This window comes from Fukomys damarensis, unplaced genomic scaffold (assembly GCF_012274545.1).
Source record: "Fukomys damarensis isolate Sample0158 unplaced genomic scaffold, DMR_v1.0_HiC HiC_scaffold_4, whole genome shotgun sequence".
In the NCBI taxonomy this organism is placed as follows: Eukaryota; Metazoa; Chordata; class Mammalia; order Rodentia; family Bathyergidae; genus Fukomys; species Fukomys damarensis.
The window spans coordinates 69,702,853-69,721,600 of NW_022900916.1; the positions used below are offsets into that span (position 1 = coordinate 69,702,853).

An 18,748-nucleotide genomic window follows, 5' to 3' on the forward strand; every position below is an offset into this window, starting at 1 on the left:
ATATATATATATATATATTTACATATACAGAAACACACATATATATTTATATATATATAAAATCACCTGCGCCTGGGAGAAACTTAGAATAGTGGTTAGTTCTTAAGTGATGAAAGGGATCAAGCAAGTGAACATGAGATTCACTTTTCATTGTGTGTGTTTCATTGTTTGACACTTTTTATCATTTGCATGTACTTGTATTCTTCAAAATATATTAGTTTGCATAGTAACAATAGATTATTCTGGCCAGTGATTACAGTAAAATTCATTGAGGCCATGCCTAGAACTTAGCAGCTATTTAATATATTTTTGTGACTTTTTTTTATTGTGGCAAAATATGTTGATGTCTTGGTTCATAAATGTAATTTTTTCCATGATGCTAGTCCCCGAGTTTGTTCCACAACTCTAGTTGCAACTGAATTGCTAGCAAAGTACATAGTGGAAAGAATTAAGTTCATGAACCATGCAATACCTAACAGAATTTACTGTTTTAACCATACAGCTTAGTGGTACTAAGCATGTTTCTAAGATTTAACTGTTTATGTTGCATGTATCCACCAAACATCTATGTACAGAACTGTTTATCCTTTAAATAACTGCTCCATAGGGCCTGCTAACTACTATTCTACTTCCTGTCTCTTATAGGTATCTCATAGAAGTAGAGTAGTAAATATTTTTCCTTTTGTATCTGTCTTACTGTATTTACTATAATGTTTTAACTTCATAAAAGGCCTTGTACCAAAAGCAGATTAAATGGAGAATAGCCACTCATTAAAACCTATGTTACAGTGGAAAGGAACAAGTATCAGTGGGAAATAGGTAACAAATACAATATAGTCTATATTTTCTGTCTTTATAAATTGGACTCTTTTAGGTGTCTCATTTAAGAAGTGCAACTATATATAACCAAACCACAGTAGTATTTGTGTTACTTTGCATAATTCTTTCCAACCGAGGTTTCCACATCTTATTTTAATAAATCTAACTGTAACTTGCCTCAGTAACTTGGGAGAGCTCTAAAAGTCATCATCATATGAAATATACATAGTGTCTCTGTCTGTCTTGATGAATACAGTTCCATATCACTAATGTTTAAAACCGAAGCACACTGTTTCTATAAAACTGTTTTCCAATGACATTGTGCTATTTATGATACTTTCCTGTTAATAGAAATAAAGACCAGTGATGTCTTGGAATTTTAGTAACTGAAATACTTTAAGTTGGTCTCAAAATGTTCTGAAAATAATGATTAGACTTAATCTTAAGGTGAGGAGAAAAGAATCTCATTTGGTTTTCCTGCACTGAGTGGATTTAAGCATTGCAGATAAGAGGTTTTTCTTCTTGTCTCTAAGGGGCATCTCAGTATATTTTCCAGGCTGATCTGGGAGTCTGTCCTTTCACCTCTGCCTCCTTTGTAGCTGAGGATGCAGGCACGTGCCACCATAGTGGCTTAGATAAGAATTTCAGTAGGAGAATGAAGGCAACCTTTATACACTCATGAACTTGTAAAACATGGGAAGGAACCTAGAAGCTGCCTTGTCTGATTTGTATTCAGTTCAAAAAATTTATTGAGCACACCCTAGGTAATATGAATTGTGTTCCTTTCTGAGCTCATTTCATAAAGGACTTTTCATAAGGCTATATCAGAGCCTATTGTAGTTAATTAAAATAAGGGTCTGAGATGATGTGGCAGCAGTATGAAATATGGTAAGAAAGTATTTTAAAGCAGGTTTTTGTGGGAGGAGATTGGGTATAATAAACTTTTTACTTTTCAATTTCTTTTGCCTTGGAACCAGACAAACTCATGGCTACTTTAGTCCTTCTTTTCAACTGTAGTCTATAACCTGAATGACTGCTTTGCTCTTTTATTATATCTTAGTTTTTACCTCTTTTCTACTCAAGCAACTTGTGATTCCTTGTGTAGGAATCCTTACTGTGTCCTTTTGCATGATGCAAAACAATAGCTGAGACTTAAAAATACCTTAATTTTTAGGAACCACTTTAACCATTAAGATGAAAAAAGTTCAGAAAAATGTGGGGGAAATCTTAAATGTATGTGGAAAATGGAGCGGTGCATACAGTTAACGCCTTAGTTTATGCAGAGAAACTATCCAAAATCTATTTATATGCATCTATTTTTACTTTCAAAATTTGGGAAAGTTAAGACTTGGAAAATCATAGCTCCCTAAGGGAAAAAGTAAAGGAGCCATATTTTCTGTCCTCTAGGCCTTAGAGATTGTGCAATACTTTGCCCTTACTAATATTTTTTTTCCTTTACTAACTTCTCATCCTTTAGGTCTTTGCTTAGTCTTCAGTTCTTCTAGGAAGTCTTTTCTCTAATTATTCTATGCATATTTACACAATTATAATTATTCACTGTACTTGTCTAGACCAGTGTTTGTTTCCCTCTTAGGACCTTTCTGGGACATTTGTCAATGTCTTAGTGATACAACTTTGATTCACAGCAGAGGGGTTGCTGCTCATTTAGTGTGAAAAGGTCAGGGATGCTGCTAAACACCCGCTCTGAATATGCAAGGCAGTTGAATCAGTTTCAGAAATTAATAGTTTTCTGTTGTAGTTGTTGATTTGTTTGAAAATGGGGTGCAGCTGGGTTTGGAGACTCATTCCTGTGATCTTGGCCATCTGGAAGGCTCACAGGAGAATCACAGGTACCATCTAAGTGACTCAGTGAAACTCTAAAATACAAAAGGCTGGGGTATAGCTCAATATAGAGTGCCTTTGGGTTTAAACCCCAGTCTGGCCCCCTCCCAAAAAAAGGTAAGAGTACAAAAGTTGTTTATTGTCCATTTCCCACTAATAATTCTTTCGGTGGTAGCATAGGTTTTGTGAATGACTATTTTCTGCTTAATCATCTTAACCATCTTGTGCTGTAAGGCCTAAACATTTGTGTATTAAGAATAAAAGAATATTCCTGGATGATAATTTTAGATGTGTGCTTTCAGGGAGAATAAGGATGATATATTACTTAATTGTCTGAATTCTTTGCATTTTTCATTAAAGCCCCAGATCACTCATGTAGGTATGATAAAGAAGCTTCTTAGCACATTTCCACTACTAGTTTTACGTTAGTTTTAAGTGAAGTATTACAAATCAGAAATTCAAACTGTTTCACTGTCATGGTAATAGCTTTTCATTGGCCAGTTGCTGCTTTCAAAGAGTTGGAGGTTGGAGGGAAATGATGTAACCCCACGTAGACAGGGTAGGCGTGTGCATACACAGTCCTACGAGAGAGCCCAGGAGAAAGCATTCAAGCTATGTCAAGCCTGCCAGGTAGGAATACAGATAGGGTTTCTGCTGGAGTTGGAGGTAGTTGTAGAAAAGGAAAAAGCCCTAGTAGAACATGGTATTTGCGAGTCATTATGCTTAGAGGAGAACTTTGAATCAAAAATTCCTAATTGCTTCTTACTTCTGGGCTATAGATCCCTCATTGTAGGTTTCAGATTGGTTTGAAGCTTTGTACTGGTGTGAGATGTGAGATCACTGGCAGACAGAATGCGAAAAAGAAACTCACCCTTAGATTTCTTAAAATATTCTCTTTAAAATGTGTTAGTTTTCTATAATAACATCTCCCAATTCATTCAGGACTCATTGGCGGCTGCTCTGCTCTGCTGTTCTGGATTATCATGAAGCTAAATTTGAAGTGAATGCTTTGTCAATAAGTTGAGGGGAAGAGAAGCCGACATGTTCCCATTTTACCTTTCTTCACAGTCTCATGGCTTAATGTAGCCTTGCCTCTTGTTGGAGAGATTCCCCTGTATTATCCCGTTCTTTATTTGAAATTCATTTTGAGGTAGCAATCCCCCTGTGACTGCAACTACACCCGTGTAGGTAGGGAGTACAGTTTTCAAATTATTACATCTGTTTATCTCACTTTTTGAAAAGTATATGTGTAGATATATTAATTATAAACGGTAGTGTCCGTAGAATTTTGTTTTGAGATACCTTTGAAATTGACGTTTAACTTTACATTTAATAGCATTTGCAGTTTAAAATTCAGAAGGAGATTGAAAAATCTTATCTTTTCTCTTTTTTAGATCATCCAATTATGATGGGTTTTGAGCCCCTTGTTAATCAGAGGCTTCTTCCACCCACCTTTCCTCGATATGCAAAAATAATCAAAAGGGAAGAAATGGTCAACTATTTTGCAAGATTAATAGATAGAATAAAAACTGTCTGTGAGGTTGTGAATTTAACAAATTTACATTGTATCCTGGTAAGTACAAGTTTATGTTCTCTAGTGTAACTTTGGTTTAATAATTGAATCGTTTATACTTGTGTGTGTGTGCATGACCATGTGTGTTACATGAATGTATGTGAAGACATACATTCTATTTAATCTTTATAAGGGGTTTGTATTATCCATTGTAGAGATTAAATAAAGTTAGAGTTTAACTCATTCATACAAGTTTTTGAAATGGAATTAGGATCGTGAATTCTGTCTTTTAAATCTTTTTTATAAGTATTGTATGCATTCATATGTGTGTTTATATGTATAACTATTTTTTAGATATAAATATAGGCTCATGATATTTGATAGTTTGTTTTTTGTTTGTTTGTTTTGGTACCAGGGATTGAATTCAGGACCTTGTTCTTGCCAGGCAGATACTGTGCTACTGAGCTCAATCCCTCGGCCAGACAAGTTTGTTTTTTAAAAAATTGCTAATCTCAATATGATAGACATGTTATTATGTCGAAAATAATGTATTTCTTTGTTATTTTAATGAATACATGGTATTCCATTTTGAGCTTGTAATACAGGTTTTTGAGTTCCTTTATATTACATTTCATTCCTTAGGTCATTTTTCAGTGTTACGTTGTTATAAACAATACAACGATGAACACCTTTGTATGTAAATCTTTATAGTTGTGCTTCCTCCCTCTTAAGGTAAATTCCCAGAGCGTGAAGTTGTAGGACTGAAGGAGCATGCATTTTTTTCTGGTACTGGGGATTGAACTTGGCCTTGCGCTTGTCAGGTGTGCACCACTGAGCTACATCCCTGGCCCAAGAGCATGTACATTTTTAAGCTTCTATATCTTTCAGTTTATCCATGTTAGGTGTTAAAATATAGAAAAACAAGGTTTATTTTGAGAATAGTAAAATACTTGGGAATGGAGCTCTTCAGTTGGTAAGGGTGTAGTGGCATATATAAGGTTAGTAGGAGAGTAGAAAATTTGTAAGATAGTACTGTTTTCTTAGTACTTAAATATACCAGTATATGTTGCATAACTGTGTAGATAAGTGTTTGACTTTTGTTACTTTGCGGCTTAGATATATAATCCATAGCACGTGGCCTGCCTTCTGTGGAGCCTTCCTTCTTGGTTGAAGGTTTTTACTGTACCTCCCTTCTTCCACGGATCTAGTTTATAATTCTATATTAGATAATAGTTTATGGGATACAGTTGATAGTAAAGATTTGTGCCATTATTTCTGCTCTTTCTTACAATGCCTTTATCTTTTTTCCATTAATTTTTTTGTCATTAAAGCCCAACTTAAATCCTCATTCCTTAGTGAAACTCTCAGTGATAATGTCTTTCTGTACCTTCTGTTCTACTTGCTTTCTTTTTAGTAGTTTGCCCAGATTCTGTCGGAATTGTAGAAATTTAAAGTAAAATTATAGATGATAGTCATAAACCCAGTTCATTTTGCAGACCATTTCACAGATAAGCTGAAGTTCAGAGGATCTGTACCCAAAATAGATGACTCTAATTCCATAGCAGGAATTAAAATGGAGATTTTCCTTCTTCTGTATCTGCTTTCCTGGTCCTAATGGTTACCTGGGTGTATATTTACGTTCACCAAATTAATTCTAAGATTTCGAAGTACAAGCAGCCCATTTTAATGGTGTTATACTCTGTAACATTCTTATGTTTATATTGTTTTTTTGCTAGTTCTATTCTTAGTTGACCAATGGCATTTTTTCCTGAATTGAAACAAGCCTCAGGACTGACAGCCCTGAAGGCTTAATACTTTGCAGTGATACACCAGTCATGGACCTGAAGCCCTCTGAGGAGACCATGTAGCCTTCTGAGGAATTCGTAGTAGTTCCAGTCAGGATAAGTTAGTGATCTTATTGTTGGTGATCTTTGAACATTCTTCTGCAAGATGTAGGATTTCTTACTAAAGAATGATTGTGTACATTTTTCTAGTTTTGAGCTGGTGTAGGATTGAGAAGTGGGGAGAGGGTCATGGCAGCCTTTGCACGTGTTTCAGATATGCTTCTGCTTGTCTCTCACATCTGTAAGTACTTTGGCTTGTAAATCTGAAGGCTAAGCTGAAGGTGAGGCCTTTTACTCTCATACCATGGATTTGTCATTACTGTTCTTAATATGTGTTCATCAGAGTTTTGAGAAAAAGGAAAAGGCTTTTTGTTTTATGCATTATCAAGCATTGCAGGGCAGATCAAAGAGGGTGTGAACTGCTGTCTTAGCGCAGTCTACAGAAACGTTATTGATAATCCTTTATTAAATTATGTTCAGTTACTGCTATTTGAGTATACCCCTGATTGGAGGAAGTATTATGTATACAAATTTTTGTAGCTATCAAAATTTGGAATTTTGTTTATATTAAATATGTCATAATTTACAACTAAATCCATGTGTAGGAATCTATAATGATAATTATCTAAGATTCACAGTCTCCCCAGGATCTCACACCATGCCACAAGTCCTCTGTTTCTGAGCTGCATTGAAAGCCCTTTTTATTTTTTTTTACTTTGAGACGAGGTTTCACTGAGTTTGCCAGGTTGACCTCGAAATGACAGTCCTCCTGACTCTGCCTCCCGAATAGCTGGATTAAAGACGTGAGATCTTGAGTTTAATGACTAGTATAACAAACAGACAAACAAGTATAGTAGAGGGGTATGGGCTTGTTTCTCCTTTATAAAGGGAAAGATGCCAGGTGTGGTGGCATGCCCTGCAGTCCCAGTACTAGGAAGGCTGAGGCAGGAGGATGGTGAGTGTAAGGCCACCTAGTGAGACCTTGTCTCAAAGAAAGAAACGAAAACCCAAATTATAACAATGGTGCTTGATATAGAAGGAAGGTCAGGAGTCATGAGATGCATCCCAGTGGATATAGCACTTCCTGGAGAAAAAGGAAACCTTTCTGAAATAGTTGTGACCTAGATAAGCGTCTCCCCTCCTTCCCCTCGTTCTGTGCTCTGCTCGTCCAGCCCTCCCCATGTGAGGAGGCATTGCCCCCAGTGCAGCAGTAGTCTTGTGATGGCAGGGAGGCTCATGGGGGATGCGGCTCGGAGTTCCTGGTAAGTGCTGTGCTTGGGGCTCGGGGACCATGCTGCCTTTGTCTCAGGGACAGCCACCACAGCAGTGCACTTAACAGAAGAGGTTGCAAGTCCTCTGTCTTCCGTTCTCTCCCAGCCTACAGCGGTAGCATAGGTGTTCTTAAGCATGGATATCCATCCTTGGCAATTCCAAATCCACATATTAAAATACATACATGTTTAACTCAAATGCAGAGAAGTAAGGCGGTAAATAACTGCTGTCCCACAACGTACAGGTCTTAATATTTTGGTGTATATTGTCTTTTTTTCTCCTGTGTATTTTAAGCCCTATATGCCTTCGTCTTTCCCCAAAGTCCACAATAGTCAGTAATATGAATCCACTTGACTTGTTACTCAATACTTATTTCTTTGAAGTAGGAACTAAAGTTCTGCCAGTAGTTAGTAAATTATTATTGATGTTTTCATGGTGTACAGATTTAATATTGCTATCCATACAGTTCTGTTATTGATTAGTTCTTTAAAAATATTTTTAGGCTGGGCATGGTGGCACATGCCTGTAATCCCAGCACTCGGGAGGCTGAGACAGGAGGATCATCACAAGTTCGAGTCCAGCCTGGGCTACATAGTGAGTTCAAGGCAGCCTGAACTACATAGAGAGACCCTGTCTCAAAAAAAATTTTTTTAGGCTCTAAAGTTATCTATTTTCATCTTGTTATAATTATACAATTTCTACAGAAATAACTTTTAACTTTACCAATGTTTTAACTCTAGTAGTCTATCATTTACAAAAATTATACTAGATGTAAATTTTTTTGCTACTTAATCTATTAATGACATTGCTTTCTCTCTATGTATGTTAGGATTTTTTCTGTGAATTTAGTGAACAGTCACCGTGTGTTCTTTCAAGATCACTGTTACAAGTAAGTTCTACTTAGTATCAAAGTACTGCTTTAATTATTAAATTATATGTGTATTGATAACTGTTATTTACTGATAAACAAAAGATAGATGCTTTTGGGGGCAGGTACCAGGGGTTGAAACTTGAACTTGCACGGTGCCACTGAGCTAAAAGATGCTTTTAAAGGCTGTTCTGCAGTTACTGTTACATTTTTAAGTCACAGAGAGTTAGACATTCATCAAGTTCCCATTGGGCTGGAAATGTAGCTCAGTGGTACCACACCTGCCTGGCAATCACAAGGCCCCAAATCAGATCCCCAGTGGGATGGGAGGAGGGGCTGGAGCCTAATAGTCCTAGTAATTTTACAACAGTTGAAATCCTAAAAGATAACTTTCTGACAACTTTAAAATTAAAGTAGTGATCAATAAAAAATCCCCAAATACTTAAAACTTAAGAGATTTCTAAATCTCTAATCAAATATAAAAGTCCTGAGGGAAATTTAAAAAATTTTGAACTGAATAAAATGAAGAAAACAAAATACTGAAATCTGTGGGATACAACTAAAGCAATTCTTAAATGTTTATATTAGAAAAGATATAACATTGTGATGTAAGCTCCCACTTTAAGAAATGAGACAAAGGAGCAAAAAGCGAAGGAAAACACAAAAGTAATGTGCAGAAACCAATAAAATATAAAAACCTAGTAGAGGGAAGAACAGTGCAACTTAAATCTGGTTGTTAGAAAGTGTCGGTAAGGTTGATGAAACTAACTGGACAGAATAAGAAGAAAATATACAAATGATTAATATCAAGAAGACAAACTACCAAAACTCAAAAAGAAATAATTTGAATAATCCTATAGCCATGAAATACATTGAATTCACAGTTCAAACCCTTCTGACGATAAAATTTCCAGGCCAGCTCTACACAGTCCCTTCCAGAAAGTAGAAGTGTGAAGAACAGGAGCCCACTGTCATCCCGCCACTGCCATCATTGTACTCTGGTTCTACACTAGCAATCTTAGCCAGTGCAGTGAGGCGGGACCGAGTGAAGGGGTAGCATCTATTTGTAATTAACACACTTTTCTAGGTAATGCCAGGGAATCTACAAAATGGTTCCTAGAACTGATGGGTAAGTTTAACGAGATCATACGATGAGGGCAGTGTTCAGAAACAGTTGCATTTCTACATACTAGGAGCAAACAGTAATGGGAGATCAGTGTTTACATTATAAAACCAAAATACTTAGAATGTAACCAGTTGTAGGTAGGGCCCATGTGCTGCAAAGCTGTAATGTTACTGGTGGAAGAAGTCGACTCTTCTTAGATAGAGAGGAATGTTACCCATGGATTACAAGGATTGAATTTTTTTTTTTGGTACCCGGGATTGAACGCAGGCCTTTAGCACTTGCGACGCAGGTGGCAGCACCACTAAGCCAGAACCCCGGCCCCGGATTAAAAATTTTAAGATGTTAATTTTCCCAAAATTGATCTGTAAATTCAAAACAGTCTCAGTCAAAATTACAAGTTTTTTTGTAGCTGTCAAGAATTCTAAAATTATTTGGAAAGGCAAAGAACTAGACTAGCAAAATCAATTTTTAAAATGATGTGGAGGAACTGAGACTGCGGTCACACATTTGATATTGGCAAAGTGACAGACACAGTTCATTGGAACCAAGGAGAACATCTTTTTAAAAAACAGACTTATATAGCATCTTATTGAATAATGTGGTCAAGTATTTGATCAAAAATATGGTTAATTTTTTACGAAGGTAGAAGAGTACTTCAGAAGAGAAATGATAGTCTTCTCAACAAATAGTGCAGGAACAGTTTGGACAGGAACATGAAAAAATGATTCAGAATGTGTCGTAAGTTTATAAAATGTAAAACCACAAAACTGTGTGTGTGCGTGTGTGTGTGTTTTGGGTGGTTGTTTTGGTGCCGGGATTGAACTCAGAACCTTGTGCTTATGAGGCAGGTGCGGTGCCACTGAGCTAAACCCCTGGCCCTGGTGTGTGCTTTTGAGGCACGGTCTTACCATGAAGCTCAGGCTGGCCTTGAGCTCACTGTGTAGCTCAGCCCGGCCTCTAGCTTGCAGCAGCTCTCCTTCAGCCTGAGCGCCTGGATTACAGGGATGTGCCACCACACCCAGCTGTAAAGCACAGACATGACACTTTAAAGAAGAATTACTTGTAAACTTGCATAGGCCAGAGTTCTTTTATATGATGCCAGATGTTTAATCCATATAAGGAAATGATAAAATGATAAAAACTTCTCTTTGTGAAAAGCACTGTTAAGGAAAAGATGCTACACAGAGTAGGAGAAAATATTTACAAATTGTCTGACAAAGTATTGCATCTAAAACACAAAGAATTTTTTAAGAAACTTTTTTGTTTTTGTTCTTTGGTACTGGGGATCAAACTCAGGACGGTAGTGCCTGTGAGGCAGGAGGCATGGGCACCACTCAGCTAAATCCCCGGCTCTAAAATCTTAATTTTTAAAATGGGCAAAAGATTTGAAATTAAGTATGGAAAGATACTCAGTGTGCTATTAGTGAAATAAAAATTCAAGCACAAATATTCAGCTTTTTAAATATCTTTTTTTTAAAAAAACCTGTCTGATGTGTGAATGTGGTTTTGCCACTTTGAAAAACAATTTGACAGATTCTTATAAAATTAAACATGCAGCTCACACTCTTAGTTGTTTACCTAAGAGAAAGAGATCTCACATTGTCCAGAACCTTTGCACAGATGTTTAGAACTGTTTATTCACAGTCACCAAATACGAAACAACTCAGATGTTCTCAAGGTACTGAGTGATTACGGTATAGGGAGTGGAATACTGCTCAAATGGCAAGCAGTGCAGTACAGTATTGATATGCTCAACAGCGCTGGTCAGTCTCAGTGGCATTATAAAAGGTCAGAGAAACCAAGTTCAGAAACTGTGGTTTCGTCTTAAAGACATTTTGGAAAAGGCAAAATGATAGAGTTGGTGAAGTCATCAGTGGTTTCCTGAGATTTTGGATGGGGCAAAGTGTTGACTTCACAAGCCTTCCAAGAAGGGATGTTTGGGTCATGATACAGTTCTGTCTTGATGTGCTAGGGAAACAATTCATTTGTGATAGTCTAAGAACTGTACAACAGAAACCATGTATTTCACTATATGTAAACATAGAAACAGCATTAGGAGATCAAGTGAAGTCTGTATATTAATACTGAAATACTCTGCAGTTGTTAAGGGGAGGAAATTAAATGCAAATTATCATTAAATACAAACTTTGAAATATATTTTTTTCGATTTGCAGAAAGTTATATTACAAAGCAGTGCTAGCATGCAGAAGGCCCGAGGGTTTGATCCCCAAAACTTCACACAAAACAAAACTATTATGAAGTAGCTATATACCACCATTTGATATTTCATAATTTATGAAAGCTTTGTTTACATGTTAACACATTTGACATATTTAATGCATTCATTGACTTCAGTTTTGCATCTCCTCTTAACTTGGGAGTTTTATTTCTGCCTATTTTTTATTTCCTTATATTGCAGTTCACCTTAAGTAAGGATTAATACCATGTGGATTAATTTATAAAAATTTTCCACCAGTTTTTGTGTTTTAATTTTGTATTCTGTAGTATTTACAGGTACTCTGGTATGATTATGCCTCAGTAATGACATTACTGGCAGTATTACTAATATATACATAACCAATATTATATGTAACATTTGCTTTAAGACCACTTTCCTGGTGGATAATAAAAAGGTCTTTGGAACTCATCTCATGCAAGATATGGTCAAAGATGCCCTCCGGTCCTTTGTCAGCCCTCCGGTGCTCTCCCCTAAGTAAGTACGAAGACTCTTTAGTGTGGGTGGTTCTTGTGAAAGCCCGACTTCTGCACTCACTTCTGTACAGCCAAAGTGTAAAAGTTGTTTAGGATGAAGTAAATTCTCAATATTAAAAGTAACAGTCATGTTAATCCATCTCTGCCACATATTGTTTAGATTACAATTAAGGTTTTTATGATGTTGATTCTAGGTTATTCAGAATTCAGTAATTTGTTTTGGATCTTTGCAGAGCATTGTGTTGGGCAGTTTGGGAGTAATTATAAAGAATAAGACCTTTTCTCTCTGAGTCTAGATAAAAATTTACAATGCAAATAATTGATTTTTTTTTTTTTTTTTTTTTTTTTTTTTGGGGTTTGTTGGTTTTTTTTTTTTTTTTTTTTTTTTTTTTTGTACTGGGGATTGAACTCAAGATCTTGCACTTGCCAAGCAGGAGCATCCCCGCTGAGCTGGCCCCAAATCATTGATTTGGTAGAGTCACTGCCCTAAAATCATGTTGTCATAAGAGTCTGAGAAGGATGGCATGCACAGTCTGTCGCAGTGGTGCTTACAGCCCCATTTCATCCACAGTAGTCCCCGCCCCGCCCCTCTGCCCTCCTCCCTGACTGCTCTCCCCCTCTTCTTTGCAGCAGGCACACTGTCCTCTGTACCGTTCTGGGCATGTAACAGGCCTGCTCTCTTGCCCTGAGTCTTTACATAGGGTGGAAGCCAGGGAGCGTTTTCCCCAGAAATCCCATGTCTGATACCCCCACCACCTTCCAGTGTCCCTAAATAACTGAGAATATAGCTTGGGTGGTAGAGCACCAGTGTAGTGTGTGTTTAGTGTTGCTTCGGAGAACTACCCTGGCCACCCTATTTGAAAAGTGCTATTTTCACTTTCCCTTTCTTTTTTCTTTGTTTTACATAGTGTGTAATTTTTTTTTCCTTCTCCCTCTTTTCCCATTCATCCAATTAGAATATATTTACTTTTTTTTTTAAGTGGGGGGAAGTACCGGGGATCGAACTTGGGACCTTGCACTTACGAGGCAGGCACCCAAACCGCTGAGCTAAATCCCCAGCCCTCGCCGGTTAGAGTGTAAGCTCATGAACCTCGGTGGTTACTTTTGGCTGTTGTATCACAGTAGCTGAGTGCTCTGACTCACGCATGGTGGATGCCGCAGCAGAAAGCACAGTGACTAATTCTTGAGTGAATGAATCCGGGGTTGGGGTGGGCGGTCAGTTTAGGGCGAGACCGGTGAATCTGGAATGCTCTAGTGTGGTTTGGTGTTTATTTGGTTGTCCGTGAGAACTCCTTACGGTGTTAGGGGGTTGGCATGATTGTTTTTTAATTGAAAGAAACAGGTAGTGGGAAGGGGTGACAGTGCAAATTAAGTAGGTTGATTTGTTTATATAGGTGAGAAATGGTGAAGGATTAAATTCTGGGAATGTAAAGAAGAGGACAGATGAGAAAGGTTCAGAGATCAGATTAATAGAAAGTAGGAAAGAGAAGGGAGTAACTAGTAACTATAAAAAGGCCATTTTTCTTGTTTTGTTTTTTTGAGATAGGGTCCACTATGTAGTTCATGCTGGCCTTAAACTCACAGCAGCTCTCTTGCCTCAGCCTCCCCAGTGCTCAGATTACAGGTGTGTACCACCGTGCCTAGTTCGAGCCGATTATACAAATGCTATAGTCCTGCTTGAAAGTTCACTGTCTTTGCACTGAGCTGCATCCTCAGTCCTTTACTTTCTGTTTTTGAGATGCTCTCATTGAATTGCACTGGGCTTTGAACTTGGGATCCTCCTTAGATTCCCAGAGTGTTGGGATTACAGACTTGTGCCACCACACCTGGTATTAAAACAAAACAAACGAAAAACTTATTAAAATTTTATCTTTTTTACTTAAAAGACACATAACAGGCTTTATGTCCTGAATTACCCTTTAGAGATATAACTTTTCGAATGGCTGCCAAATATTTCATAACACAAATGTATTTTTTTGGGTGTACTGGGGATTGAACTCGGGACCTTAACGCTTCCAAGACAGGCGCCGGAACCACTGAGCTAAATCCACGGCCCTCAAATATATTTTAAAGAGTGGGATTACTGGAAAAGGGGCCTGTGTACTTTTAACTGATAATATTAGATTGAATTCTAAAATGAACGTAACAGTTTGTGTCTACAAGTAGTGTGTAAGAGTAGTACATTTTACATGCATCTGTGTCCAGCATAGCCATCACCCATTCTTTTAATTTTTCCCATGTTTTGAGGGCAGTGATAACTCATTTTAATTTGAACACTTAAATACAGTTATTTATTGGACACTTGTAATTGTTTTTCTGTGAGTTGCTTATTTATATCTTTTGACCATTGAGTTAGTTTTCCTTTTTGGGGGCAGTACTGGAGATGGAGCCCAGGGCTTTCACACTGAGCTACATCCTGGTCCTTTTTATTTTGAGGCAAAGTCTTACTAAATTGTTCAGGCTGGGCTTGAACTTGCAATCCTGAGTGCCGAGGTTATAAACAAGTGCCACCATGTCTGGCCTGCCCATTGTTTTTTATTAAACCATTTATTTTTTCTGCCAGTTTGTAAGAGATCCATGTATGTTACAGAAAGTTAATTCTTTGTGTTAGTTAACCTGTTTAGACACTGCAGATGCATTTTTCCCTTAGTCTGTGTTTTGCTGCAGTCAAAACCTTATTTTACAGTGCCAAGGATTGAACTCAGGGCCTTCACCTAGCCTGAATTCATCCCCAGCTCTTTTTATTTCCCTTTACTTATTTTGAGGCAGGAACTTGATAAATTGCCATCCTGAGCTTGAACTTGTTATCATCCTGTTTCAGCTTCCTGGAGTGTTGGGATCACAGATGAGTGTACCATACCCAGTTTAAAGTTTTTCTTTCTAATATGATATTTTTTGTCTCTTTGTTGTTGAGGCAAATAATTCTTTCCTACCTGTAGGTTATCTTTTTTTGTTTGTTTTTTTGTTACCAGGGATTGAACTCGAGACCTTGCCCTTGCAAAGCAGGTGGCGGCACCACTGAGCTAAATCCCCAGCCTCCCATAGGTTATCTCTTTTGCCACTAAAATCTGACAAAAATTTTTGTGGTTTCACTAAAGTTTAATCCTTCTTTTTTTTTTTTTTCTTTTTTGTAAATGAAATTGAATTTATTTCATGCTAGATGGTTCTTTATGTGAAATAGAAACCATTTTCCCACTGGATTAAAATGATACCTTTATTTTACTTAAAAATTTCTTGTTTGGGGATTTACCTCAGTTCCAATGCTATTTTAAACATTGTATGACTTACTAAGTTTTATTGAGACACAGTCTTCCGTACCATTTTGCTACTTACTCTTTTATATTAATGTTAAGATAGTTTTATGCATATTTTTAAAAGCTAAAGTTCTCATTAGAAGTAAATAATAATTTTAAGACTTCTCATTTTTTATGCTGTTAAATTCTGTAATGAAAGGACAAACTGCTAGTTTGTCTTTCATTTGTTCATACAGATTGTGTATATTCCCTGGTAAATGTGTTCCTGGGTAGTTTTTAGAAATTTTTCTTTAGTGCCCCCCTTACTGGGGATCCACCTCAGGACCTTGTGCTTGCCAGGCAGGTGTGGCACCACTGAGCTACATCTCTGGCCCTTTTTTGTGTTTTCTTACTGCTGTTATTGCTGTTACGATTATTGGAATCTCTTTCTCAAAGAGATACTTTTATTTTCCAGTATTTACATCAGTTATTTCGTTTTATTTTCTTTCTAGACTCTAAAACAGCTGAACAGCAACATTTGGTGTCTGTAGCAAGCTTGATCATAAATCAAAGTCTTTGAATTTTACTTTTTGGAGTAAGGGTTATTGTTATTGTTACTTTTTACATCTTTCTTTAAAACAGTTTTTAAAATACTGAGATATTGAAGGATGTTCATTTTAATAGTTTAGCCTTATGTTTAGACTTCAGTTGGAAGGGATCTTTATATTGCTTTCTAAGTTTATTATAACTCTGCCTACCTACCTATCTACCTACCTTCCTTTCTTCCTTCCAATTCAATGGTCATTTTTTAAAATACCTAAGTTTCAGGTAAAGATATTAGATAAGTTTTTGTTGCTTGCTTCTGATTTTACCCAGTTATGATGAGCCTTGCACAGGAAGTCTGCTGCTTAATATTTATTGTGTGGTTAAGTGCGTGACCAGTTTGGGGCTCTATAAGGTGTCAGCTCTTCACTTCATATCATTTAGTACTAATTCCACGATTGCCTCACCTTCATGTGTTTTGGTTTTTTCCTCTTTTTTAGAACATTTGGTATTCTTGGTCTTCTAGATCCCTTATGGGCCTCATAACATTTATCTCTGTGTTGTGAGGGTATTCTTTTTCTTGAAGCTTAAAGCGAACATCATTCATCTATTGAGTGTTTAAAGTTTGAAAATAATTATTTTTAGATTTAGAAAGGCTTTTTAGTAATGTGGTATATTTTAGTCTTATATAATTTTGTACTTTGATGTTAAAGATACGAATACTCTTCCAGCATTTTTATGTCACCAACCCCTTGTTGGAGGGTTTCTGCTGTTTCTTCCTTCTGGCTTGCGGGGTGTACTCTTCATTTTCCATTGCATGATTGCAGCTCTGTTTATCTTTGCAGCTCTTGCCAGCTTGCTAGCTTCTGGGAAGTGCTTCTGAGTAGCAAATATCAGCTCCTGTTGAGGCATCAGGGGGAAGTCTCTTCAGCTTTTTAAAAAATCCTGTGATCTCCACAGATACATCAAAGAATAACAACCACATGCTTCCTGTCTACTGTACCTAGTCTCTACCGCTCCCTTAGGGCTAAGAAGCAGTTCTTTAGGAACTCTCATGAAGGGATTGTCAAGAAGTGGTTTGTTCCTGTAATCCCACTTATTTGGGAGGCTGAGGCAGAAGGGTCATGTACTAAAGTTTGAGACCAGCCTGGAAAACCTGGAGAGACCCTGCCTCAAAATAAACATTTTTAAAAAGGGATGTGACCATAGGTAATGGTAGAGCACTTGCGTAGTGTCCATGAGGTCATGGCTTTGATCTGTAGCACTGGAGAAAGAAATGCTGTTGACTTAAGTGAGGAACACTGCAAGGAGACCAGTTGTAAGGCCAGAAGATACAGTTTGAGAAGAGTGTACGGGTAATGGGAAAGCAAATGGCTGGAGACGGGGGTACATTATCGAAAGGGTCCTCTGTAGTGGTTCCGTGGTAGTTATTCCTGAGAGCACCAACCATGAGGTTATCAGACACTGGAGGAAGGTCCCGAAAGACTGACTGGGGCCTTGGATTTCCATTTTCCCTTGCTTGTGTGATCTTCCTAGACCCAACTCGAATTGTCCCAAGTGTAGAACTGTAGGAGTAAAACTAATCACCCACTCCAGTGGATGTGAACAGCATAGTAGTATGAAGTATCTCTTCATCTGATGCTGTCATTCTTCAACTTAATGTTTTTCTCCTTCTCCCACCGTCTCCTCTGATAGCATCTATAGTAAGTAAGCCTTGTTGCTGTTGTCCAGGCCAGACAGTTTGACTTTAATGATGAGGCTCCTGTCTTACAGGTGCTGCCTATATAATAATCACCAGGCTAAGGACTGTATTGACTCCTTTGTTACTCACTGTGTTCGGGTAAGAACTAATTTGGAATGTTGTGGTAGATGCTTTGAAAATTATGGGGTGCAGTTCTTGCAGTATCATTAATTTACAGTTTTTCATCAGTTATTTCTCATTCACACCGAGTAAATGAAAAAGTTGTGTCTCCTAGCACTTCAGTATAATGTGGAAGAAGAGTCAGAAGACCTGGTTCTTCCTTTTTTTCTTTTCTTTATTAATTTTTAATGAACTTCAGTTGTAATTATTTCAAGCCAAGACTGGGCTCATTGCTATTACTGTTCTCCTGCCTCAGACCTCAGTGCTAGGATTAGAGGGAGTACCCCACACCAGTCCTAATTGTTTTCTTCTCACTGAGGCTTTACATTGGGTCACCACTTTACATTTCTGTACTCTGAGTACGGAGTGAGATGCTATCCAAGTTGAGGATCCCTTATCTGAAAGGCCTAGAACCAAGTGTTTCAGATTTTATAATTTTTGCATAATACTATGTATGGGTTCATCTAAAAACTCAAAATCCAAAATACTTGAAATCCCAAACTTTTTGAGTATCATGTTAGCATGCAAAAAGTGTAAGATTTTGGAGCATTTCAATTGAGTTTTCTGAAAAATTAGATGCTGGACCTATACCTCTTCTATGCCTTTTTAGGGTAGTTATTGACCAAATGAGATAATATCTATCAAGGTATAAAAATAGACAATAGTATTATACTCTAAAGATGTTATTTATACTGCTGCTTTTGTTTGTTTATTTATTTTTGTTACTGGGGATTGAACTCTGGCCCTTTCGCTTGTGAGGCAGGCAGGGGAATCATTGAGCCAAGTCCCTGGCCCATTATTTATACTTCTTGAATCAAAACATCCTGTTATCACATTTATTGTTTAATGAAATATTACAGTATTTTATAACAGTGTGTATAGGAGAATAGTAAAGATAAATCTTAATCATAGTCAGGATTTAGAGATCTAGCCATAACTCAAACCAAATAGTTGTTAGGCATTCTGAAATATTTAAAGTAGCACAAAAACACCAGCCTTAAACATTAATTTTTAGGGCCGTGGATTTAGCTGAGTGGTTCCACCGCCTGCCTTGCAGGCGCAGGGACCTGAGTTCAATCCCCGGTACCAAAAAAAAAAAAAAAAAAAAAAAAAAA

At 37.3% G+C, this 18,748-nt stretch overlaps 1 protein-coding gene across 6 annotated transcripts in view; it reads left to right on the forward strand.

Moving 5' to 3' along the window:
- Positions 1-18,748, forward strand: part of Naa35 (N-alpha-acetyltransferase 35, NatC auxiliary subunit) — a 75,618-nt gene that overhangs the window by 40,311 nt on the left and 16,559 nt on the right. For all 6 annotated transcript variants that reach the window (XM_010605511.3, XM_033758797.1, XM_033758798.1 and 3 more), the window contains exons 12-15: positions 4,056-4,234; positions 8,120-8,179; positions 11,891-11,997; positions 17,546-17,612. In XM_010605511.3, the coding sequence (XP_010603813.1) occupies positions 4,056-4,234; positions 8,120-8,179; positions 11,891-11,997; positions 17,546-17,612 (413 nt within the window). The remainder of the gene's footprint in view (positions 1-4,055; positions 4,235-8,119; positions 8,180-11,890; positions 11,998-17,545; positions 17,613-18,748) is intronic.